This window comes from Phascolarctos cinereus, unplaced genomic scaffold (assembly GCF_003287225.1).
Source record: "Phascolarctos cinereus isolate Bilbo 61053 unplaced genomic scaffold, phaCin_HiC Scaffold_1;HRSCAF=81, whole genome shotgun sequence".
In the NCBI taxonomy this organism is placed as follows: Eukaryota; Metazoa; Chordata; class Mammalia; order Diprotodontia; family Phascolarctidae; genus Phascolarctos; species Phascolarctos cinereus.
Window position 1 is genome coordinate 241,594,112 of NW_027555514.1, and position 26,935 is coordinate 241,621,046.

At 34.8% G+C, this 26,935-nt stretch overlaps 1 protein-coding gene across 1 annotated transcript in view; it reads right to left on the reverse strand.

Annotated features, from left to right (window-relative positions):
- The window catches only part of CAPS2 (calcyphosine 2), a 59,334-nt gene that overhangs the window by 24,007 nt on the left and 8,392 nt on the right, over positions 1–26,935 (reverse strand). The window contains exons 6-14 of the mRNA XM_020968900.2: positions 24,040–24,207; positions 19,230–19,352; positions 17,475–17,542; positions 16,466–16,585; positions 14,152–14,226; positions 13,509–13,604; positions 13,331–13,424; positions 8,134–8,252; positions 6,887–6,963 (exon numbers count right to left, since the gene is read on the reverse strand). Of these exons, the coding sequence (XP_020824559.1) occupies positions 6,887–6,963; positions 8,134–8,252; positions 13,331–13,424; positions 13,509–13,604; positions 14,152–14,226; positions 16,466–16,585; positions 17,475–17,542; positions 19,230–19,352; positions 24,040–24,207 (940 nt within the window). The remainder of the gene's footprint in view (positions 1–6,886; positions 6,964–8,133; positions 8,253–13,330; positions 13,425–13,508; positions 13,605–14,151; positions 14,227–16,465; positions 16,586–17,474; positions 17,543–19,229; positions 19,353–24,039; positions 24,208–26,935) is intronic.

Here is a 26,935-nt window from a genome sequence, read left to right on the forward strand (position 1 = left end):
CTAGCACTTGAACATGTGGAAACTGAGTACAATAAATCCCACACTTATAAGCTAATTCAGGAAGGGAAAGAGACCTGGTTCTTGGTGTGGATGTGAAAAAAATTAATATTGTAATAGAGAATGCAAAGGCAAAATAAAATGTGAGGAATCAAAATTTTAAATGATGCCTAATAAACAGCACATAACCAAAAGAGGGGTATCAGCCCCTTTTCCATGAGATGCTCCTATTAAATGAAACACTCTTAGAACCTATTTAAAATCTGTCTAACATGGAAGTCTGTTTTCTTTCTTATCCACCTGCCAAAACGATGTTCCCAATCCTGTCAAAATATCAACACTCCTTTAATGCAATTTTTCTTTATATGCAGTCAGAACGTAGACTTGGTTGATGAATTGGTTTTGCTGGTTTAAAATATATATATATATATATATATATATATATATATATATATATATATCCCTTATTATAAGAAATAACTCTAGCTGAATAGAAAATTTGACTTTCAAATACAAGACTCAAGTGGAACATGAAGAGGTAAACAGGAATGAGAAATCATAAGAGACTTATTAAGGCTGAACTGTTTACATTCCTACATGGAAAGATGATATTTATAACTCATGAGACCTTTGTCAGTATTAGGGTAGTGGGAGGGAAAAAATTATATGTATGGACAGACAGACAGATAGATAGATAGATAGATAGATAGATAGATAGATAGATAGATAGAGGGCACAGGGTGAGTTGAAGATGAAGGGGTGATATCTGGAGAATAAAATTAAAGGGTGAGAGAGGATTATACTAGGAGGAGAAAGGGAGAGGTAGAATGGGGTACATTATCTCACACAAAACAGAGAAGAAAAGGTTCTTACACTGGAGAAGGGGAAGGTGAGAGGAAATGAGGGAATCTTATTCTCATAGGATTTGGCTTAAGGAGGGAATAACATACACACTCAATTGGGTATGGAAATCTGTCTTACCCTACAGGAAAATAGGGGAGGAAGGGGACAAGAGAGCAGGGGGGTGATAGAGAGAAGGGCAGATTGGGAAAGGGGTAATCAGAAGGAAGTACTTCTGAGGAGGGACAGGGTCAAAAGAAAGAATAGAATAAATAGGGGGAGCAGGATAGGATTAAGGGAAATAGAGTTAGTTTTTCACAACATGCCTACTGTGGAAGTGTTTTGCATAACTGCATATGTATGGCCTGTGTTGAGTTGCTTGCCTTTTCAATGAGAGTGGGTGGGGTGGGAGGAAGGGAGAACATTTGGAACCCAAAATTGTAAAAACACATGTTTAAAAAAAATGTTTCCACATGCAACTGGGAAAAAGAAATATAGGAAATGAGGTACAGAAATCTATCCTGCCCTACAGGAAAATAGAAGGGGAAAGGGATAAGAGAAGCGGGGGGAGAAACAGAAGGAAGGGGAGACTAAGGGAAGGGGTATTCAGAATGCATGCCGTCTTGGGGTGGGAGGAGGGGCAAGATGGGGTGAAAATTTGGAATTCAAAATCTTGTGGAAGTAAATGTTGAAAACTAAAAATAAATAAATTTATATATAAAAAAAGAAAAGAGAGTCAGGATCTTAGGGAGAAAATAATAAGCTTCAAAAATATTACCTCCTCTGGTTCTTTAGCACCTATGAAAATAGAAGTGAAATGGCTTGTAGACAATGAAAAGGCAAAATGTCACGTTTACTATCAATTTTAGTGAGAATTGAAGATTGTCCATCACTATGTCTAACATTATTTAACAAAGACTGGAAAACCTCACAAGCACACTATGCAATAAATGCTGGAAAAAAGAAGAAAAAAGAAAGAAAGAAACAACTCTGAGGAAAAAAATGATTAGGGAAGATATACTGGGAAATAAATGTGATATAAAAACAAAAAACATCAAAGAAAAATATCTAAGACAATAATGATATGATATTCAGAACTAAAATAAAAGTAGAGAAAAGGGTCATTGGGAAATTGAAATACAAACTAATTCAGAAAACATCTTTTTCCCACTCCTCTTTAGCTCTGCCAGATTAATCTTCCTGAAGCATAGATTTACTAATATCATCACATACCTCAAAACCCTTCAATGATTCCCTATAGCCTAATTAATAAAATTCAAAGCTTTTTTTTAAAAGTTCTACCACTCAAGTCTCTCCTCAGTGTGGTGCTGCCTTAAATTTCCAGCTTATTTCACACTCTTGCCCCTCTGCCCATATTTAAAGCTTCATCTAAACCAGATTACTCACTGCTTCCTTGATGTGTCCTATACTTTCCTACATCTATAACTCTGTCTACACTGTTCCATAAACCTCAAATATCTATCCTTTACACCTTTTTTACTTGATGAACTTACCCACCCTGGAAGATCTGGTTCCAATGAAACCTCCTGTATAAAGTCTTGTGTCATCTTCCTCTTCTCAGAAATAAGCAGTCAGAAATGACCATTTTTTCCTTCTTTGCCTTCTCTCACTTATGGAATATATTAATTAATCAATCAATAAACATTTATTAAGCATCTTGTATCACTTCTTCTGACCTCCATGGGAGCACTTGCCTTTTGTGAGTTTTCTATAGAATGGGCTTTTAGGCAAACATACATCTGGCATTCAAACAATGTGGCTAGACTGGAGAACTAACGTGGAAGTCAGAAGAAGTGGTACAAGAACACTCTCAAGGTCTCTCTAAAGAACTTTGGAATCAATTGTGAAACACGGGCAATACTGGAAAAGAACCACCCAGCATGGCATGCCCACTTCAAAGAAGGTGGCGTGCTCTATAAGCAAAGCAGAATTGCAGTAGCTCAAAAGAAATGTGAGATGCACAAATTTAGAGCTATATCAACTTCAAATGTTCATATGGACTATTTGTGCCTGACCTGTGGTAGAGCCTTCCAAGTTCATATTGTTCTGATTAGCCACAGTCAGACGCACTGAACCTTGATCCCAACATAGTGATGTCATTTTGCTCCTCTTGGATGCTGACGGACAACAATCATTTAGCACTAACTCTGTTGCAGACACTGTGCTAAGAGTTGAACAGTTCTATTTATTTATTTACACTTGGTCTCATTTACCAAACAGTGACAGTTCAAGTCTCTGTCTATTCTTCCAACTCAGATGAGCCTCAAACAGGAGGAGCTCCACCTTCCTGAAGAAAATGAACACCTTGCTAACACCTGAACATGTGGAAATTAAGTACAATAAGTCTATCTATTTTGTAAATGAGAAAACTATAGACCCAAGAGTTTAAGAGACAGCCTCAAAGTTATAGATAGTACATAGCAGAAATGGAATGGAAACTCGAATTCAAACCTCATGCTCTTGTTATGGTAGAAAGCTGTCTCTTAGTAAGGAAACAAGAGCTTCCTTGCAGTATTTGAAAACTTTATATATGGACAAGTGGTTATACGTATATGTATCTTCATGGGTAGAAGTTACAGGAAGGCATATTTTGACTCACTAAAGATTAAAAAAACAAACTCCACAGCAATTTATGATGTCCAAAAATAGAAAGAACTGCCTCCTAAAGAAGTGAGCTATCAAGCAATCAAAAATATGATTAAGTGCCCACTATATACCAGGCACTGTACTAATCACTTGGGGTACAAAAACAAAAAGTGAAATAGTCCCTGCCCTCCAAGTCTTTACAGCCTAGTGATAGGAAACAACATATACACGTAGACGTCTATACAAAATAAATACAAGATAGTTGGGAGAGGAAAGCACTAGCAGCTGGTACAGTCAGAAAGGATATCATGTAGCATATGGTACTTGACCTGAGTCTTGAAGGAAGTTAGAGATTCCAAGAAGTAAAGGTGAGGAGACAGTGCATTTCAGGAATGAGAGACAGCCGATGCAAAGCCATGTAGATGGGAGATGGAGTGCCTTGAGAGGACCAGTAATAAAGACAGTGTGACTGGACTATAAATATGCATGCGTGAAGGAGAATAAGGCTAGAAAGGCTGGTTGGGAACAGATGTATAAGGCTTTAAATGACAGTCAAAGAATTATAGAGGTCATAGCCTCTGGTGCTTGAATGGGGTAGATTCATGATCAGATATGTGGACAGAGACATAGTCAGATATGCACTTTAGTAAAAATCACATTGGCAGCCGTGTAGAGGATTAGAATAAGGAGATACTTGGGGCAAGAAGAACAATTAGGAAGCTATTCCAATAGTTCAGAATAGTAGTGATAGGTGTCTAAACTGTGCTGCTGGTTGAATAATTTAAAAGAAGTGAGAGATATTACTGAAATACTGAGATGTCATGAAGGTAGAAATGACATTGGAGATGTTAAAGAGGCTAAGGAAACATTTGTTTGGTAGACTGGAAAGGAGACTCAACCATTGGTCAGAAAGTGGACCTCTAAGATCCCTATAAGAACCTCTGAAGTTCTGAGTTGTATAAGTGTAATAACCTTGTAACTGGATATCTGGAACAGTGCAATAACTGGATATCTGGAATAGCATTCCATAGGCAGGATGGCTTCTTAAATGTTAATGAGTCAAAGAAAATTCCAACGTGTGAAATACTTTAAAGCATTCTACTGTCTAATGGGTATATACTGATCACATGGACAATTTCCATTGATAAACTTTTCTTACAGTGGGACAACTGAATGCACTCAAAGACTTCCTACTAAACTACCTTCTATTTAACTACCTGTTATTTATATGTTATATATATATATATATATATATATATATATATATATATATATACTTATTATATGTGTTTGTGTGTTATGTACATTATAAGATTCTTTTCTGTATTTATCTACTTCTCTTTCCTACTAGAACAACTCCTTGCAAATAGGGATTAATTCAACTATTTTACTTGTATCCCAGTGCCTAGAACATAATAGGTGCTTAACATGTTTGATGATTGATCAATGACAAAGGGAGGGTATACTTTGAAGTGACTGTTAGGGCTTAGTATGATTTTTATTATGTATTCAACTATATCTCCTCCCCCCCATATTTGCTATACACGTTAACTGTACTAAAGTTACAATTTTATTAATATCAGGAATTTTCAATGAGCAAACTCTCCTCACCAATGCAAATAAGTACATACTTTGTAACTCAGAGTCTTAGAGAACTATCTTCTTCACTGAGAGGTCAAATGATTTGCTCACTCACCTACTCAGTATATGACAAAAATTGGATCTTTGTGTATATATAATAATACTACCTTATGTGTGAGTAATACTCTGTAGTTTTCAAGGAACTTTCATATCTATTATTTTTTTTAATTTATTTATTTATTTATAGTTTTCAACATTTACTTCCACAAGATTTTGAGGTCAAATTCTCACCCCATCTCACCCCTCCCCCCACCCCAAGATGGCATGCATTCTGAATATCCCTTCCCCTAGTCTGCCTTCCCTTCTATCTCTCCCCCCTTTCTCTTATCCCCTTCCCCTTCTACTTTCCTGTAGGACAGGATAGATTTCTGTACCCCATTTTCCATATTTCTTATTTCCCGGTTGTATGTGAAAACATTTTTTTAAACATGTGTTTTTAAAACTTTGGGTTCCAAATTTTCTCCCTTCCTCCCTTCCCACCCACCCTCATTGAAAAGGCAAGCAACTCAATATAGGTTATACATGCGCAGTCATGCAAAACACTTCCATAGTAGTTATGTTGTGAAAAAGTAACTCTATTTCCCTTAATCCTACCCCGCCCCCCCATTTATTCTATTCTTTCTTTTGACCCTGTCCTTCCTCAGAAGTGTTTGCTTCTGATTACCCCCTTGCCCAATCTTCCCTCCTCTCTATCATCCCCCTGCTCTCTTGTCCCCTTCTCTTCCTATTTTCCAGTAGGGTAAGACAGATTTCCATACCCAATTGAGTGTGTATATTATTCCCTCCTTAAGCCAAATCCTATGAGAATAAGATTCAATCACTCCCTCTCACCTTCCCCTGTTTCCCCTCCACTGTAGGAGCCTTTTCTTTTCTGTTTTTTTGTGAGATAATTTACCCCATTCTACCATATCTATTATTTCATTTGTCTCTCATAAGACAAATAGAACAGATATCATTATTCCTATTTTACAGATGAGTGGGAGCATTGGGATGAGAACATTGGGCCTTAAAGAAATGTCCAACCTCATAGTGTTAATAAAAGCAACAAAAACAAGTTTAGAATCCAGCCAGGTCTTCTGGCTCCTACTCCACTCACTACACCATGCTGTTATACAATTTACTGGCAAAGTGAATAATGCATAAAGTAAGGTCAAACTTCCTTACCAAAAATAGTCTACGTTTCACTCAATACGTTTTTCAACCATATGTTCTAGTAGCTGATAGATTTCACAAACTCATACTTTCATATAATTCTGCCATTCGGTTAAATATAACTGTCATGATGATAAATACTGTAAGGAAGAAGAAAGATACACCCACACACAATTAGCAAAAGAAAAAGGGAAGGGAAGGGAAAGGAAAGGAAAAGAAGGGAAGAGAAAAAGGAAGGGAAAGGTAAAAAGAGAAAGGGAAAGTAAAAGGAAGGGGGAAAGAAAAGGGAAGGAAGAAAAGAAGGAAGGAAGGAAAGAAGGAAGGAAGGAAGGAAGGAATGAAGGAAGGAACAGATGACACTGAGACACAAGGGAGAAAGTAACAGTTTTGGAATGGAAGACCGGGGTTCAAATTACAACTCTGCTATACACAATCTGTGTTGTGGGAAAATAAATAATTTCACCTATCTGGGCCTCTGTTTCCTCTGCAAAATGATGGAGTTTGACCTGATAACTTATAAGGTCCTTCCTGCTCTAAAGCTAAGATCCTATTATCCCATGACCTTGAAAACATGTAGAAATGCCCATTTATGAGTGGTAAGGAGACTAAATATTTAAGTAAAATACAGAAAGGCAGTAGTTATACAAACCTTGTATATTCTTGAAGATACTTCTGTCACTGGCTTCTTGTTCAGTCAAACCATCTCCATTTTCCATAATTTTTTTTCTGCAATTAGAATATTTGTAAAAGTTAGAGGAGATTCTTGCCTCCGGTAAAGGCCTCAGTCCTCCTTTCAGAACTTCTCTGAATCTATACAAGTCATTTTTTGCTCTCAAGAAAAAGAAAGCTTCCAATCATACAAGAGAATGGATTTTCCTCAATCAAGAGCTAAAATTATAAAATCTAACAAGAGCCTCTTTCAAATGTTCTGTTCATTTTTAAAAAGTTGCTTCAATGATATTTTCAATGAATTTGCATTTATGAAGCAGTAAATCTTTTTGTAAGGAAAAAACAAGCATAAAATTAAAATATCTGGAAAAAGGACAAAATTTTTGATGGGTTACATTTATCATGAGCATGAATATAAATAAAATTTGGATTTCATTGTATACATTTTAATAATTTAATAACCTAATAGTAACATCTACAATACTTTGATATTTAGTTAAAGCAGGATTGTAATTACAAACAAATGCTACAGTAACAAAAATACAATAAAGTACAGCTAGATCCTAATTAGTGTGAATAACAAATCCCCTGAAGTGGTCACATTATTCAAGTTTGCACCTCATATTTCCACTGGTTTAGAACCAATTACCTTTTTTATATAATTGTTATTATTTATTATGTATTTTAATATTTATAAATATGTTATATAATTTTAACTTTAAATTTGAATTTGATTCAAATACATGCTACTACTTCCAAGGATTCATTATTCACACCAATAAATTAAAGTAAGGAATTATTATTGTATAAAGTGACCAAAATACAAAATCCAAGTTATTTTGTTATGTTTATAATGCTCAAATATCATTTCAAATGTATTAGTTTCTGCCATCAATGAAATAATATGATTTAAAATTTTTATTATCTTGATAATGTAATAAAATTCAAAGGCTAAGATAAACAAGATCTTAAATTTCTTCTTAAAATTTATTTCTTATCTATTTTCTATTATTTACTTGCCACTACCTTTCCTCCACTTACACATAACATGCATAATATTGTATAAAATATGATGTAAAAATATAGACTGTGTAATGTTTTGGGGTTGTTAAATGACCTAAACATTAAGACTCTTTGGAACAAAGAATGATAATTTAAGGTTATTCATGACCTATATTGTTCTTCTCCCATTGTACTCTCTAAATGAAAAAGTGGTCTGGAACTCACCTGAGACTATCGAAAGTTAGCTGATCAACATGTGTGATTCGAAGAGTAATTAATGGATTTTCTTTTATGCTTTCTGGAAGACTAAGATGATAAGAACTCAAAAATGTCAAGTTAGCACCCTGAAGATAATGACAAAAAGAAATGATTTGCAGCTATGAAGCACATAGCCTACAAAGAGTCTCAAGACTACTAGCTTAATATTGCATGATACTTAGCACAGAATATTTTAATAATGCCAAAAAAGTATGTCATGGGAGGGGCAGCTAGGTGGTGCAGGGGATAGAGCACTGGCCCTGGACTCAGGAGGACCTGAGTTCAAATGTGACCTCAGACACATAACACTCATTAGCTGTGTGACTCTGGGCAAGTCACTTAATCCCATTGCCTCGGGGCGGGGGGGGGGGAACAGAAAAAATAAAGTATGTCACAGGACAACCATGTAGATTTTGGTTAATTCTATAAATTTCCTACAAGAAATGGGAGAATTCATCTTTAAATGCCATCCGGTTAAATAAATAATGAAACCAAAGTGACTTTTTTTTTGCTCAAAATAAATAACTGAACTGTTCACGCCAAAGGAAAACTCAGTTCATCATATAATGTGACTTTTCCAATACATAGAAATGGCATTAATGAGCCATAGCCATGTGTTTTAAGTGATGGTAGATTTTGCTATTAACTCTCCACACCTTTCACCACCCTCTTAATGATTAGAAGCTCAAGATGGTGAAACTTATATAAAGGGGTTAGTGGGTAGTCCATGGTCAAACACCAAGTTTCTTTCTGTGATGACGGATATATCAGAACTGAAACTTTAACCTCATTTATTCACCGAACAATTATTAAGCCTCCATTGTACACAAGGCACTAGATTAACACAACTTTAGGAGCACATGAGCTAACTAGTAATCAAAACAGAACTAGGGACTGGACCTATGAATTCATTACCATAGGGAACTCCCAAATAAGAAAACTCTACCAATGCGGATAGCATCTGCTCTGCAACTTATAATTTTAGAGTTCCCTGGGGCATGAGTAAGTTAAGTGACTTTTCAAGAGTTGCACAGCCAGTATGTGTTCAAGATGGGACTTGAACCCAGGTCTTCCTGGCTCTCTTCTATACCATAAGGTCTCTCAGCAATAAGTAAATAAATGACTGTTTGTTCCAATTCATCAAGATTATCTTGTTCTATCAAATAAAACAGGAAGTGAGAGAAGAAATAACAGGATTGTAGGATTAAGCGCATATCACCTTTTGGGTGTAAATATGTATCTTTAAAGAACCGGGGCAGTTAGGTGGTACAGTAGATAGAGCTCTGGCCTTCAAGTCAGAAGGACCTGAGTTCAAATCCAGCCTCAGACACTTGAAACTTACCAGCTGTGTGACCCTGGGCAAGTCACTTAACCCCAACTGCCTCACTAAAAATAAGGGAGAGAAATGTGAGAAAGTTTATTTTTCATAAGCTGTGTGACACTGGGCAAGTCACTTAACCCCATTGCCTAGCCAAAAAAACAACCCCCCTCAAAAAAAAAATTGGGAGCAGTTAGGTGGCACAGTGGTTAGAGCACCAGCCCTGGAGTCAGGAGGACTTGAGTCCAAATCTGGCCTCAAACACATAACATGGTGTGACTCTGAGCAAGTCACTTAACCCCAAATGCCCTCACCAAAAAAAAAAACAAAAAAACAAAAACAATGATTAAAAAGTGTGCTAAATCTGCTTAGGAGTCTTGTTCATTTTTATTATTTTTTAAAGTCACCCAAGGGAATGTAAAGGATTTTCCCCTCAAAAGTCACCATTTCATTAATTTTTATCAGTGTAACATCAATATCAGTTTATTAAAGTTCAACCAGTTTCTCTTGCATGTATAGAGTTGTTTACATGTTGTCTCCAGCCTCACTCCTATTAGAATATGAGCTTTTTTGAGGGCAGAGATCCTATTTTTATTTTTCTTTGCATCCCCAGCACTCAGCATAATGCCTGGCACAGAGTAAGTACTTAATAAATGTTTGTTAATTGACTTATTTCTGAAGAAAATTGTGCAGTAGTTTACAAAAATATTTTATATTTCATTATATAACTCAAAATATGTGCCCCCAATGAAATATCCAAGAAATTTTGTCAGGTTCTGAGATAACACAATAATAAAAACATCATGAACGTGAAGACAAAACTTTTCACATAATTATCTTAGTTCGTCCTCATAGTCTTTATATTACTTATTCTTTGCAAGGAGGAAGGGAGAGATTTAAAAATTGTTCCTAAAATGTCTAGTTTACGTTTCAGCAAATGAACCTTTTGTAATCCAAAAGAATCTGAATTATAATATTACAAATAAGAAAATGTTTTACTTTCCTGACAGTACAAAAATCTGAGAAACTTTGATTAAAATATAAAAAGCCATTATCATGAGATTTTTCTGTTAGAACAGGAATCCTTAAACTTTTTTCTGTTACAGACCTCTTTGGAAGTAAAGCCTATGAGCTGCTTCTCAGAATATTTTTAAATGCACACAGCAAAATATATAGGATTGCAAAAAAAATGTTGAAATAAAGATGTCATTTTTGTCCCATTCAAGTTTGGAGACCCCCCCAAAAAAAATCTATCTATGAGCACTTGGAGGTCTATGGAGCCCAGGTTAAAAATTTCTGTATTCAAAAACATAAGATTATAAAAATATAAGCAAAAGTCCTAATAAAATGTTAATATCAACATGTGCTTTGAATACTTCCTGCATTATATTTTAGTAACGTTTTTATCACACAGAATAAAATCAAAGAATAATATAGTAATGTAATTGGGTTTGCGTTTGGATTTGGATTTGATTTGGATTTAATCATTGGGTGTTGTAATCACAGTCTTATTCATACACTTATTCCAATGGGTTCCTTTATTAAACTAGGTGATTGAAATCTCAGTCAAAAAAGGCAAGTAGGTCAATGAACACAGTTTGTATATATAAACAATATAACAACCCAAGTAATCATTAAGTGAGTGACTGCTACCATATTGAAGATGCTAAATCATATCTTAACATTTACAAAACACTTTAGATAATATTTTTGTTCCAGTTGAGCCTCAGTAATACTGGAAGATAGCAAGTATTCCAAACCCTATTTTATAGATGAAGATACAGGCACAGCATGAAGCTACATAACTTCCCTGCATTCATGCTACTACCCAGTGACAGAGTCGAAACTTAGATATAAAAACACAAAGTTCCCCTGTTATTAAATGTTTTTAGTCAGTATCCTAAAGTTCCAATAGATGGTGATGTTACTATATAAAAGACGGCACTTTGGTTAGTCGGATGAGGTTTAGCTTTCCTTACTTTCCAGAGTAGGAAGAGGTTTGGTGTTTTTTTTTTTTGGTTGGTTGGTTTTTCCCTTCTTTGAAGGGAGTCACCATTGATTTCTTTTGCTTGATCACACATATTTGTTATAAGGGAGGGGCTTTTACTAAGCAGGGGGAGGTTGACTTGTTGGGTAATGATAGACATGAAAAAAAGAATGAAATCAAAGCATTTTAAGAGGGGCACCGAGGAAGGTATGGAAAATAGAGAAAGGTACACAAATAGAGCAATTAGTTACTATCTTATTATGTTTTTAAATATATACATGTATGTATATACCCATATACACACATGTAAATTATATGTAATACTTCTGCCAGGCACAGTTGTCTTTTAAAGAGTATGCAAATATGTATACATACATACATACATACATATATATATATATAAAAACCTTATAAATAATACTCCTATCATGTAGTATTGTTTTTAAAGAGTATGTATGTATATATACATGCATATACACAGAGAGAAACATTTAAAAAACAGACAATTCTGCCCTCAAGGAGCTCACATCCAAATGGAGAAGATAACATGCAAACAATTGTGTGCAATCAATATTTTTTTTTCATATAGACGTGACCCTGGGTTCCTGAAGGTTTCACTAGGCAAGCGCTAGCTCTGGACGGTAACCTACAGGAAACTGGTTGCTTGTTGTCCTTCCTTCTCAAAGAGGACCAAAGTGATATGACTGTGTTGGAGTCAAGGTATAGTGTGTCCAACTGTGCCCAATCAGACCAACACAAGCTCAAAAGGCTCTACTACAGATTGAGCACAAATAGTCCATCAAAGAAGGAAACTGGGAAGACTTGAAGTACCAATCCTGAAAAAGTTCTTGAGTCTCTCCCCACTACAATCCAGCCTCCTCTCAATTTTGCTAATGCACAAGCCTTATCATGTCTCTCTCATCCATTTAATAAACTCCAATGTCTCCCAACTACCTTAAGGATCAAATATAAAATTTTCTGCTTGGCAGTTAAAACCCTGGTCTTCTACTATCTCTCCAGTTTTCTTATACCTTACTGCTTTCCATATAATCTACAATTCAGTGACAGGAGCCTGCTTACCGTTTTTCAAATAAGATGCTGCATCTCCCAAGTCCAAGAATTTTCACTGGCTGTCCCCCATGTCTTTCTCCTCATCTCCACCTCCTGATTTCCTTGGCTTTCTTCAAGTCTCAGCTAAAAACTTGCCTTCTACATAAGCCTTTCCCAATCCTCAATTTCTAGCGCCTTCTCTCTGAGATTATCTCTAATTTATCCATTACACAGGGTATGTCAAAGTCAGTGTAGTTTTACGCTAGTTAAGCTTAAAGCTACACAAAGAGAAGCTTAATATACTATGTCTTGTTTGTACACAGTGGTTTCATGTTGTCTTCATTAATTTGTAAGCTTCTTTACAGCAGGAACTATTTTGACTGCATGTCTATTGGTCAAGAATTAGCCAAAGTTCAGAGACACTCATCATCGGACTAGTGGTCTCCAGCTGCATAGTTTGAGCCACACAAAACCACAAAACTGTCTGTACTTATGAAGGGAGTCTTGCAAAGGTGGGGAACTTGTGGCCTCTAGGTCCTCAAGTGCAGCCAAGTTCAGTCAAAGGGCCACACTTGAGGACCTAGAGGGCCACATGTGGCCTGAGGCCACAAGTTCCCCACCTCTACCAGTTAAAAACATAAAAAGACAATGAAATTAGCTATAATTTTTAAATTGCTCCTTGTCTTCTATCACACTCACTTCTGGCCTAATTTAATCTCATTTCCTCTTGTGTGGTCTTCTGCATCATCCACCCCAATGAAGCAAACAGCAGCTAAACTGACATTCAATATTTTAAAAATAATACTTACAACATAAAAGTCTTGAAGTTGATACTGTTTGCCTTTTCTTCGTCCATATTGATGACTATAAATGCCTTTATAAATAAAGGGAAGTGCACTTGTTCTAGAAATTAAATCAGAAAATCTTGACATTATGACATTTCTTTCAAAATTATCTTTAAAATGACTAGAAAGTTATGGCATTTACCTATTGCTGCCAAACTGTCGATACTCGTATATGGTAAGTGACTTGTCATGTGCAAAGAAGAATCCCATCAGCTCTCTACAAGCATCACGTCCATTCCTGGGTGAGTTGAAAATTATTAGTTTTTTAGTTAACTGAATCTATTTCAAAGTCAAGTAAGTGGAAATGCAAACCTTAGCTAACAAATCAAAATGGCAAGATAAAACCAAAAATATATCTTAAGCCAAATTCTTCTTATCACTGAAGATTATGATGTTATCCAAAACATTGAAAGGAAAATTAAATTTAAATAAACATCCAAAATAAAGGGTGAAAAACAACAATATTTATGATTTCACAAGAATAATACATAGTTTTTTTAAATGTAAGTGTTCCAGTTTGCCTTGAAATCATCTTGTTAAAATGTTTTAATATCCTCTCATTTAAGAAAATGCTAGTGTCTTTCTATTCATATTTTAAAGTTATTTATAATTTGTTACATAACAAAATAAGTCATATCTACTCATTAAAAATGGTTTAAATTCATATTTCTTCAGTTATAATGTTAACTTAAAATTAACATCTCATATTTAAGTTGCACAAGAAAGTTAACATTTGTATGTATTATTTGTAGATAAGGAATGCTTATATTAATATTCGCAATTACCTTGACAAAATACGAGCATCAAATTGCAACTTGTTCGAAAGCATATTTTCAGTTAATGTTGAATGGGTTTTTATCCTGTTAAGAAAAAAGTTAATTATTTTGGGGGGAGCTTAAATGAAAGTACTTCTCCTTTCTAAAACAGTAACATGTTTTCAAGTGATCTGTTAAAAGTAACATAGCCAAGGGGCAGCTAGGTGGCACAGTGGACAGGGCACCAGTCTTGGAGTGAGGAGGACCTGAGTTCAAATTCAGCTTCAGACACATTACATTCACTAGCTGTGCAACCTTGGGCAAGTCACTTAAGCCCAACTGCCTTGCCAAAAAAAAAAGCAGAAAAAGAAAAGGAACGTAGCTGAAAAGGACCTCAGAGTCCATCTAGCCCAGGGGTGAGGAACCTGTGGCCTCAAGGCCACATGTGAGCTTTAAGTCCTTGGGTATAGCCTTTTGACTGAGTCCAAGTTTTACAGAACAAATTAAGGGGATCTGTTCTGTGAAGTTGGGACTCAGTCAAAGGGCCACATTTGAGGACCTAGGCCTCAAGGCCACAGGTTCCCCATCCCAGATCTAGTCTAACTTCCTCATTTTACAGACAAGGAAACTGAGGTCCAATAGAGGTTGAATGCACGCGGTTACACAAGGAGGATGAATCAATCAATTCACATGCTAAATGCCTGTTCTGGGCCAGATATTATGGTAGGCACTGGGGATACAAAAACAGTTTCAGACCTCCGGGAATTTACAATCTAGCAAGAGAAGATAATATGCACTTAATATAGATGAGACTTACAGTCACACGTGTGAGAAACCTAAGAAAATCAGTATGACTGGGTTATATAAATGAGTGTATAATGCATAAGGCCTGGATAGATTAAGTGGGGCACAGATTATGAAGATTTGATACGTGATGCTGCAAGGAAAAGTAGAGCGTAGGAGTTTTTTGAGTAGAGAAATGACGTGGTCATATCTGCACTTTGGGGAAATCATTCTGGCAGCTTTATGGAGGAAAAATGGAAATGAGGAGGGACTCGAGGCCAGAGAAAGAGGTGATGACGGTGATCACTGTTAAAAAAAAAAGGTCTGATGCAAGAGATGTCGAGGTAAAAACAAAACTTGACAACTGATTTAATGCGTGGGGTGAGAGAGAATAAGAAGTCAAGGCGGTTTACACCCAAATTATGAAGATGGCTGACCAGCAGCTTCATGGTGTAATAAATAGAGCGCTGGGCTGGAATTCATGAAGACCTCAGTTCACATTTGTTGTTTGTCCTTCATTCTCTAAGAGGAGCATGACATGAGGGGGGTGATGTCATGACACGCAAGTGAATTGGATTTAAGTGAGGGAAGACTGGGCAAAGTCACCAGTCTCACTTTCTCCTCTGGAGCCATGTGGGTCCAGTGGCCAGATATAGATAAGGATGGCTGGAGATGGCCCTAGATGCAGTGGGAGACCTTGGCTTTTTAAGCTAAGGTCTTTCCCAGGTCTCGGTTGTCTGAGGCAAGGCCCAATCAGTAATTAAAGCTGGTTAAGAAGTGAGGCAGAAATGGTCTCTTGTATCTAGTTTAAAAAATCAATTTGGCAGGGAAAGATCCTCAGGATTTCCTGGCCAAACTGCAACTGTATCGCAATAAATGAAACAAATGAAGCAAAAGTCACAGACTGATAGGTACTCCTGTGTTAATCTGGCATTGGGCCCATAGACCAACCATAAAAACATATGCAGGCTTCTGCCTGAAGTTAAACAAACAACAAACAAAAAAAAGAGGTAGAGAAAAGTATCCAATACACTGGTGACACATTTACAGAAGGAAATGGACACGAATATTAAAGAACGTAAGATTGTGGATAGCTTGTAATTGTAATCAACAGAGAAACCAAACTAAGGAAAGTATCTATCCAAGTATGTATTCAACTAGGAACCACTTGAGTGTCATGGCATCACCTCTCTGATGTCATAGTCCTCTTCTGAGAACGAAGAACAACAACTTCTATGACTAGTAAATAGTAGGAGCTGCCCCGCTGGGGACTCAAGCGGAACTGGCCAGTTGGGAACCAATGTGAAATGGGTTATCAAAAAAAGAAAAAGGATTAAAAAATTGATATTTGAATCTATCCTAAGCCCATTCCTGTACTATAAATGAAGCATTAGAAAATGAATTTGTAAATTCAGAGGAAGTCTTTAAAATGATATACATCATTAACCTTCTTATAGGAAGAAATAAAACTTTTTTTTAAGGAAAAGAGGCAAAGGGAGAAGGGGAAAAACCTTCCACACCAGAAGCATAGCTAGAATTTGTCAACTTTTAAAAGTCTTACTTTGTTTCATGTAGTGTTCGTTTCCTAAGATGTAGAGGCACCTTCTCTTGGAAAAGAGGAAGATAAGGTACCTGTTGGCTACCAATTATTGAATTTTGCTCTGGGTCACTGATGACTGCTCTGAAATACAAAGCAAATTGATCGACAATTAAATGTAATTCTTGTATTTGCTCCATTGCTCATCTATTTATAAATAGTTGGGATAGTTCACCTGTACGAGATCAACTACATTTCTTGTGAAGTTGTACCTATCTCAGATATGTACCAAAGGAGTATAGTATAATTAAAACCAATAAATGAAAAACATACGGACAGCACAAAAATGAATATTGTTGTTTGGCCATTTTACCATGAATATTGTTTGAAATCAAATGGAAAAAAAATTGAGAATGCTAAGACACTCATTGATGTCAACAAGTTGCTAGACTATCACAGCAAAGCTTTTCCATGTCCTCAGCTACTAGAGTGACTGTTGATCATTTTGCTCTCAATATAGTTAGCATTTAAGATTTCATATATAAAGAAAAAAGTATATTCACGGACTAAGGGGAGCATAACCTTGAGTTCTCGTAGCTTCAATTATGATTTCTATGCCTGATTAATTCTCCAATATCTACATCCAGTTCTGATCTCTTCCCCAAAATCCAATGACAGCTCCAACTTCTTAAAGGGTATTTTCACTTGGATATAATGAAAAGAATTGCCAACTTTTACATATAGGTCTTTAAGGCTTACAAAGGAATTTATGTATATTATATCGTTTTCTCACAATAATCCTGTGGTACTGCTGGTATGATTCTCCTCATTTCGACAGAATTGACATTTCAACCCTGAAATTTGGACATGTTAACTGACTTTGCCCATAGGAGAAAGGAAGGGAAGGGAAATGGAAAGAAGAAGAGGAATGGAGAAGGGAAACGCAGAAGGGGAAAGGAAAGAGGAAGGGAAGTAGCTGCAAACACTGAATAAGTTGTTATTAGACAAATGTTCCTTAGTACTAAAATTTTACCTGGATAATTGATCAATCATTACTTGTTCTATCACAGCTTGCTGCTTCTTCTTGGCAGCTACAATTTCCTAAGAGAAAAAAGAAAGGGTAAGAAGTAACAAAAAATAACACTTCCTTTTTCCCATAGTACAGATGAGCAATGAAATAGGCTAACAGTGGAATCCAAAACACTGTTTTGAGCATTTTTTCCAGAAAAACAATTCACATTTATGTAGCATTTTTGTTTATAGAGATATTTATTAGATCATAAATTTAGCTGGTGTAGAATTTAGAGATAATCAGGGATTTTTAACCTTTTTTGGAGTCTTAGATCCCTCTGAAAGTCTAGTGAAGCTTATGGAGCCATCCTTAGAATAATGTTTTAAATTGTGTAAAATAAAATATACAGGATAACAAAGGAAACAATTATTATTATAAATAATAACAGCTAGCATTCATCAGTGCTGTAAAGTTTACAAACATGTTACATATGCTATCTCATTTGATCTTCACAACAACTCTGTGAAGCTGGTGCTATTATTACCCCCATTTTACAGATGAGAAAAACAAGGCTGAGAGAGGTTAAGTAACTTGCCCAGGGTCCCTTAGCTAGTAAGTATCTAAGGCCACATTTGAATTCAGGTCTTCTGGACTCCAAGGCCAACACTGTATACACTATGCCAATTACCTGCCTAGAAAATTAAGATATTTTTAAAAGACCAAGTTCATAGGGCTGAGAGCCTTCACGTTTACTATAACCCTTTGTTTTACAGATGAGGAAATTGAAGTCCGGAAGCATTAAGTGACTTCACTGGGGTCCCACCAGCAATAACTAGCAAAACTGGTCTCTGAACTCAGGTTGCCTGCTTTCAAATCTGGTGTTTGTTTCATTCCATCACGTCACCTGAGAATTTAATAGACTCTTGATCTGGTTCTTTTGGGGGTAGACATGGGGAGAAATATACCTCAGCTAGCAAGACATTTCACACCTATTACCTTTATTTTAAAATCATTTAAAAGTCTCTCTACTACATATTTTTTTTCTTTTCTATCATTTTCTGTCCACTTGCATTGATATGACAAATCTACAATGATATGACTGATGCAATGATGTGATTAACTTAAATTATAGAGATGTTTAATATTAAGTTGCTAATAAAATATTTAATTAAAATAATTAACTACCAAAAAAGGTCTAAACTTTAAAAACAGCTTTTTGAAGTTTTTACTTTTTCACTGATCAAGTAGAAAGAAGGGGTTTAATACATCATGAATTTCTTTTCTGTTTCTTTCTGTGTTAAGTTTAAGTTTAAAATTCTTTAAAATAATACATATATCATAAGAAAAACATTTCTTATGCTAGGTAAGTCCACTGTCATAAATGGTAGTTATTATCATTTTTAAAAAGTACATTAGGATATCATAAAAAGTTATAATACACACACACACACACATATAGATATAGATATAGATATAGATATAGATATAGATATAGATATAGATATAGATATAGATATAGATATAGATATAGATATAGATATAGATATAGATATAGATATAGATATAGATATAGATATAGATATAGATATAGATATAGATATAGATGTATATATATAGATATATATAGATATATATTTCAGTTCCTACTGAAAGCATCTACATTTTTTAAAATCAGATTTCATCCACATTTGAAAATAAATCCCATGCCCTCCCCATCAGAAAAAAAAGTAATCATATAGGCCATCAAATTACTAAGTCCAAATAATGTTAACTTACAGCTTCTGATCTCTTTTGGCACTGCTGTATATTGAAAGGGCTATTTGTATAACATTGCTGCAAAAGAGCTTTCCTGTCCAAAGCTGTCACACTGTCCTTGACCTGTTCTTCAACTTGTGCATTCTATGTGTAGAACAATGCACGTGGCACAAATAAACATATTTAGACAGAACAATCAATCTTAACAAAATAATATCAGACTTTAAACCAGTAGTGCACAAAACCATTCTAAAGTTTGGATTAACATAAACTTTGGATCTGGGCAGAAATTTCAAAGCTATATATTATCAGTAAATATATATGAAACAAATGAATAGACAATCACGAATTATTTTACACTAAATGGCATTCTGATACTTAGGAGGTTTTTTTTATGTTTTTCTGAATAGAAAAATAATCACCTTACCAACAGGATATTTCCTTATCCTCCAACTCCAAAATAAAAATCTCAGACCAAATCTTGTTTTTCACCATGGGAAAAAAGCATTTCACTATTACTATTCCTAACTCTCTGTCATTATTAATATTTATTGTTTAAATGTTAGCAAATATTAAAAAGGGATCTAAAAATTGAATTGCTGGTCCAGTGGTATTAGCTTAATTACCTTAATATTAATCAATTAAAACATTTTTGGGATAAAACACACTTGACTATAAGGAAATCATGAACATAAAATAAACTTATCTGTTTTCTATGACCTGTTTATGTGATTCAATATAATTAGTCATGCTAAGATATCCTTATAACACAAATTTTATGCCAGAAAGGACTTCAAAAATGATCAAGTCCACTTTTCTAATTTTCTAAATGAACAAGGTGAAGTTCAGAGAGGTGAGATTAGTAAGTCACAGAGCAATGATTAGAATTCAGTTTTCCTAACTCTAAAGTTCATGCTTTTCTACCATATCATACTATCTTTTTTTTCACCTGAGAACAATGCCATAATTAACAACAGTTGATCATTATTGCACACCTCATCTTCAAAGAGAACTTTGGAAGCCACTGTCAATTGTATTAGCCATTTAATAATTTCCTTCCTCCTCCCAAGTGAAAGATTATAAAGAACCTTTAGAACTCCTCTTTGAAGTAACTTACTATATATGGGTTTTACATTCCAATTACACTTATATATAAGCAAATAAGCCTTACATAAGTGTCATCTTCTCTATAGAACTAAGGAAAATTGGAGAGGTGCTGTGGACTGTAGGCAAAAAAAAGAAAGATATGAAATTAGATTCTGAAAATTATAGGATGGTGAGCTTAGTTCTTGGAAAATTCTAGAAAATATTATTTAAAAGGGAGTGCTCACAATAAGCCACCATGAATTTATTAAGACCAAGCCATAGCAGACTAATTTCATTTCTTTGCCTGGATTACTAAATCAAGGAAATTCTGAAGATAAATAGTTGTACCTGGATTTTACCAAGGCATTTGAGAGCTCATCATGTTCTTGTGGACAAAATGGAAAGATATGAATCATATTTAGATGTACTCAGAAATGACTGAATGAAAGGACCCATAGGGCATTTTTAATGGCTCTGTGTCAAACTGGAGGGAGATGTCCAGCAAAATGACCTAAGATTATTATGCACTTAGCCTGGTTTTGTCTGAAACCAAAGCCTTGGATTAAGCTATGGTCAGCTTGTTTATAAAATTAGAGGATTACTTGAAATTGAAAGGGAGATTTTTTAATAGATAACAGAATCAAGATATAAGATTTTGAATAGGATGGCTCTAATAAGGAAAAAAAATAAATGTGAAGTCTTATATTTGGGTTTAAGATGGGTTCCTCCTCATACGGATGATGGAGAGGAAGGGAGAGAAAAAGCATTGTTCTAGACACTGGGCTAAGTGCTTTTTTTTTTTTTTTACAAATTTTACCTCATTGGATGAAGGATAGGATGGTAGTGAGGAGAGAATTGTTCATATGAAAAAAAAAAAGATTTTGGTAGCCTACAAATTCAGTGTAAGCAAATAGCACAGAAGCATTATGTCCAGATCAGAGAATGATGGTACTACTAGAACATAGACAGGTCTGCTCAGCCTTTATCCAGAGTATTTTATCCAGACTCGAGGACAACATTTTAAGAAGGCCATGAATGAGAAAAAAAAGGTTGACCAGAAGGATGACTGTGTCATAAGAAGAGTGAATGTTCAATTGGGGATGTTTAGTCTATAGTTAAGGGAACGCGCATTTATTAATCATTCACTATGTACCAGGCATTGTGCTAAGCACTGGGGATACAAAGAAAGGCAAAAACAGGCCCTGACTTCAAGGAGCTCACAATTTGCTGGGGGAGATAACATGCAAAGAACTATATACAAGCACGATGTATAATGGCTATGTTGGGAGATAATCATAGGGGGATGATACTAGCATCTAGAGGACTGATAAAGACTTTCTTGTATAGAAAAAGAATATACACATAAAAGAGACATTAGATCTATTCAGCTCAAGAGCCAGAAGGCCTAGAAAGGGTAGAGGTAAGTTCAGGACCCAACCTCTGATACATTCTGGTACTACAGTCCTAGACAGGTCACTTAATCTCTCAGTGTCCCCAGGCAACTGTAAGATTAAGATTATAAATTAGAGAGAAAATATTGATTTGTAATGGTAGAAAAAAATTGTTTCCTCATGAGGAGGATGCCAGTATCCTATACAAATCAAATCACATGTCTAGTTCAAAAATGAGTTCCTTTGTGCCCAGTCTAAAAGGAAAGAGACAGTACTAAAGAACGGTCATAAAAGAGGTAGATTTCCAGTAGGCAATGATTAAAGTGGTTGGAAAATGCAATGTGTTGTACCTTGGGAAGGTAGTAGGTTACCCAAAATTGCCAGTCTTTAGTTGGGGCTGGGTGATCACTTGTTGGAATATTACATTTTTCAGCTAAGTATTTGGACTCGATTACCTCCTATATCTTTTTTTTAACGAATCTGTTACATGACACCAATATTCTTCCCATCAGTGAATATTATATACCTCCACTTTTGGAAAATAACTGTCCTATTCTCACTAGTTTATAAATATTTCCAACAGTAAATGCAAGAGCTGTTACTAACTTATTTATAAAAGAGCTTAGTACTCCCTAACATAAAAGCAAACATATGTTTCCATTTGGATAGAGCATGCAGGGGGAAAAAAACAACAAAAACTTCCACAACATATAATTTGGAATGTTAGGGTATGACCTAGTAAAACAGATGTTAGTGGAAGGCTTTGTTTTAGTTTGTCAATGTGACCATGGTGTATAACATACATATATATTTATACATACATACACACAAACAGATCCTGGATTCCAGCAGAGTGTGAAATTATCTGATACCAGATGGTTATGTTTGTATAAATCTGTTTGGGAGTTTCTTTTACAATACAATTTTAAAGTACACTATAACCTCTATTACTATTATAAGTTTATTAGCTAAACACTGAGCAATTTAAGTGAATTTTTACACATTTGGAACAACTAAAAAAAAATAACTGTTGTTATATACTATTTGTAAAGTTATTAGTTGTTTTTATCCATGCAATAATTTTTAAACAGTCATCCTTTTAGCAACTACACTGTTGTTTAAATGGGCTTTCTATTTGAATATATCCTTTTGTTTATCAGTACACAGATACTATCCTGCTGAAAAAAACTTCTTTTGGAAAAATTTACTCAAAGCTTTTTATGAGAAGAGGAGAGGAGAGAAGAGCCAGCTGGCCATGTAAAGGACACAGATTTAAGGATATATGGTTTTAGCAATGGAAGTGACATTGAAGAAGTTGAATTCCATTTGCTTTCTGCTGGACCTACCCTTCTCATCTGACTTGTGGCCAATACCTTCTATAAGTGTTGTCTCCCCTATTAGAAAATGCTCTCCTTGAGAGCTGGGACATTCTTGCTTTTCTATTTATATTCCCAAAGTTTAGTACAAAAATTTAAACATAGTTCATAGCAGTGACTTACTAAATGCTTGTTTTCTTCCTTTCTACCTTGAAACGCATGTATCCAGTTTTATTAACAAAGAATATACAAATAAAATCAGTTTTAGAACATATGGAGTTTTCAAAAAGTTCAAGTGTACTTTAAAAATTTAACAAATTATATCATAGGTATAATAGAAAATTTATAAGTGGCATGTAAAAGCAAATTTATTCAAACTCAAGATGACAGTATTATATGGATGTATAAAACATACTCAGCTCAGATTCTGAAACAAATAAAATAAAGTCTATCAAAAATGAGAAGGCAAACTGTGTCCTCTATCATAAAGTCCATCTCAGCCGTGAGAAGAAACAAACTTTTATTGCTAAAAAGATTACACATAATGTTTATAACTACAAGGTTATAGTCAGTGCTTCTCAGAAAACGGGCCACAGCACACATATGTCATGAGTTTCAGCAGATATGAGAAACTCCTTCCTATATCTTGGAAATTCCAAATCCTTAAGGCCTTCCACTCAGTTACAGTTTGCTTATTACTCTTCATAGCTTAGCAATGGAAAGGTCACAACAGCAACTTGACCTAGAAAGCAAAAAAAGTCAGCTTCTTCTCTATGAATCCTTGGGAAATAAAGAAAGTTGAAGAAATGTAGGGGAGAGAAAGGCAGTACAAAGAATCCCAACACCAAATAATGGGTCTGGTGACCTGAACTCCCAGGAACCATTTTTCTATAACAACATAAATATATATTTAATGTTTTGCAATTATTGGAGTAAAACAAGAAGAAAGATAAGCAAGCCAAAGAATGATAAGAGTCACTTTTAAAGTTAGGAACATTCAAAACTTTTATAGAGACTCATAAAGATATAGTACAGTACCATTCTATCCATAATCTCTGGAGGCTGCTGCCATGGAACATTTGGTCGTTTCTTCTCTGAATTTATCTGACTATACCACTTATATCCTTCTTTCATTTCTGTCTCATACTGCTGATATTTTTGCTTGTATTTCTGGGTTGGGGATGGCAAATTTTCTGGTATCATTTTCTGTGTTAGAAAAAAATGATAACATTAACTAAAATCACAGTCATTAAGAGATTATTAAAAAAATATGCCAAGACAAAAGCAAGTTTTTTTTAACGTTTCAACAATTTAGCATTTTGTAGAAAATTGACTGGATCTCATAATCTACATTGTAAAAAAAAATCTAAGAAGGGAAGCATTAAGTTCTCTATGAGGATTTTGTTAGTTCTTGATAGAAACAACTTCTTAGTTTCCTATTCTCAAAGAAATCCTTGACAATGTCAATCTCCAGAAGAGAAATAAAAATATCCAGTGATTTTTCTAACACTTCACCTTCTTTTTCTTCCTTCATGTTTCCTTTTACCTTCTTTTTCCACTCTGTTACCATTCTCTCTGCTTCCCTTCCTCATCTTTTTTTTCTTTGTTTATTTCTCATGTCTATCAATGGCATTGATGAGCATAACCTACACATCCCAGTAATGGCTAAAGAAGGTGCAATTTCCCATTCTATAGTAAGAGTTTCTTAATAGAAAAGGGGAGAGGTTCCAACCTCTTTCACTAGAAATGAACAGCACTACTGAAAATATAGGATTTTTTTCAAATTCTTTTTCATCTTTTTTAATACTAATGTTCATTAGATTCCCTTAACAAGGATTCATTCCAATTCCTCATCAGAGTACAGGCATGTCCTTGGGTTCTCAAAGATTATACCAAGTGGAAGGCAAATCTTTGGCAAATATTATCCCAAAACAGAAGGGCTCTGAAGTCAGTCCAGCAATGAATCCTGTATCTTTCATTAAAGAACCAGCATATATATATATATATATATATATATATATATATATATATAATATATATATATAATATTATACACATACATATATATATTATATATACATACATATACATACATATACATATACATATGTGTATATATGTGTATATATGTATATATGTGTGCATATATATGTATATATGTATATATATGTGTGTGTATGTATGCATATGTATGTGTGTATAAATATATATATATACACACACACACACACACACATACACACATACACACAGAGTCTCACCAGAAAGTTGGCCATAAGGGGATTTAATTTTAGTTTAGTTTTCTTATGGCAATGGCAATTGTCATGGTAATTCATGAAAATCATCTACTAGGTAAAAAGAATTTTAGTTCTTCAAAGGTAGGAGAAGCTAGGGGAGCACAGGGGATAGAGTACCAGGCCTGGATTGAGGAAGATTTGAGTTCAAATCCAGACTGAGACACTTTTAACTCTGTAACCCAGGGCAAGTCACTCAACCTCTAAATTGTCTCATCTGTAAAATGGAGATAAGAATAAGATCTACCTCCAAGGGTTGTTGTGAGGATAAAATGAGATAATATTTGCAAAGCAGTTAGCACAATGCCTGGCCCATAGTAAGTATTATGTAAATAGCCATTGTTATTATTATTTAATTTTAGTCTTTATCTCTCCATTGACCTAGCACAGTGCCTGGAACACAGTAAGAACTTAATACATGCTTACTGAAAAAAATGAAAGAGGGGTTGTGATGTATGTTGGAGAAGGTCAGGACCCATATTGACAAAATCATACTTTGTGAAAATATGAAGTAATGGGTTTATTATTTAGGATTGGTGGTAGTTTATGTACAAAGATGTACCTATTTGTAAGATTTTTTTAAGAAAAAAAAACATAACTGGCCACGATGGAAATGGAGAAACTGATTTACCAAAAAGAAGATCATTTTTTTCTTCCTTAAATTAGAAAAAGGTTAAATAGAACCAACTTTCACCCCTTAAAAATCATTGAATTGTATTGAAAAGAAGTTAATTTTACCAAAATTATTATGACTAAATATAATTTAAATTTTGCCACTTATGGTCTGAGACAAATTTGTTACAAAATAGAGTAAATTTGACTTGATAAATAAGTTCCTTCCTAAGGTTATGCCTTGGAAATAGAGCAATTATGTAAATCATTATAACCTAAGGTTATGCATTAATTTTCAAAACTTACAACATAAGATATACATCATTCTACCAACAGGATCTAGTCTAATATGGAAACAATTTCTGGTTTCTCAGGCCATGCATTTGTATAATTTAGCTATTTTGTTATAACTTTTTTTAAAGTGATGCTACATTTTAAGTACTAATTAAAGCACATTATTAATGATCTCCCACATTTGATTGCTTCCAAACTGCAGCTATAAATTTTTAAAAGATAAAAGCTTAATCAAATATAATTTAATATACAAGTATAAGTATAAGCACCTACACACTGAATAATAATTGCCAAAGACTCAATAATGAATTCGCAGATCTCATAGTCTTATCACCTTTATGCAAATAATTTTCAAATCAACTTATATAGCCCGAACCTCTCTGCTGACCTTCAGACTCACATCTCTGTCTTTCAGACACGTCCAACTAAATGCCCAGTAGAAATCTTAAATTCAACATATTCAGAATTGAAATCCTTATCTTAGCCCATAAACCCTCCCCTACTTCCAAACTTACCAACTTACTGTCAAAGGCACCACCATCCTCCCAATCCCCCAGACCCACAACCTAGGTATCTTCTTTAACTACTCACTATGTTCCACTATGTCAAGGTCTGTAGGTTTCCCTTTTGAAATTTCTCTCCAATATATTCTCTTTTCTGTTCTCCTGATCTATTTCAATAGGCTGGTTGGTCTACCTGCCTCAAGTCTCTTTCCACTCCAGTCTATCCTCCAC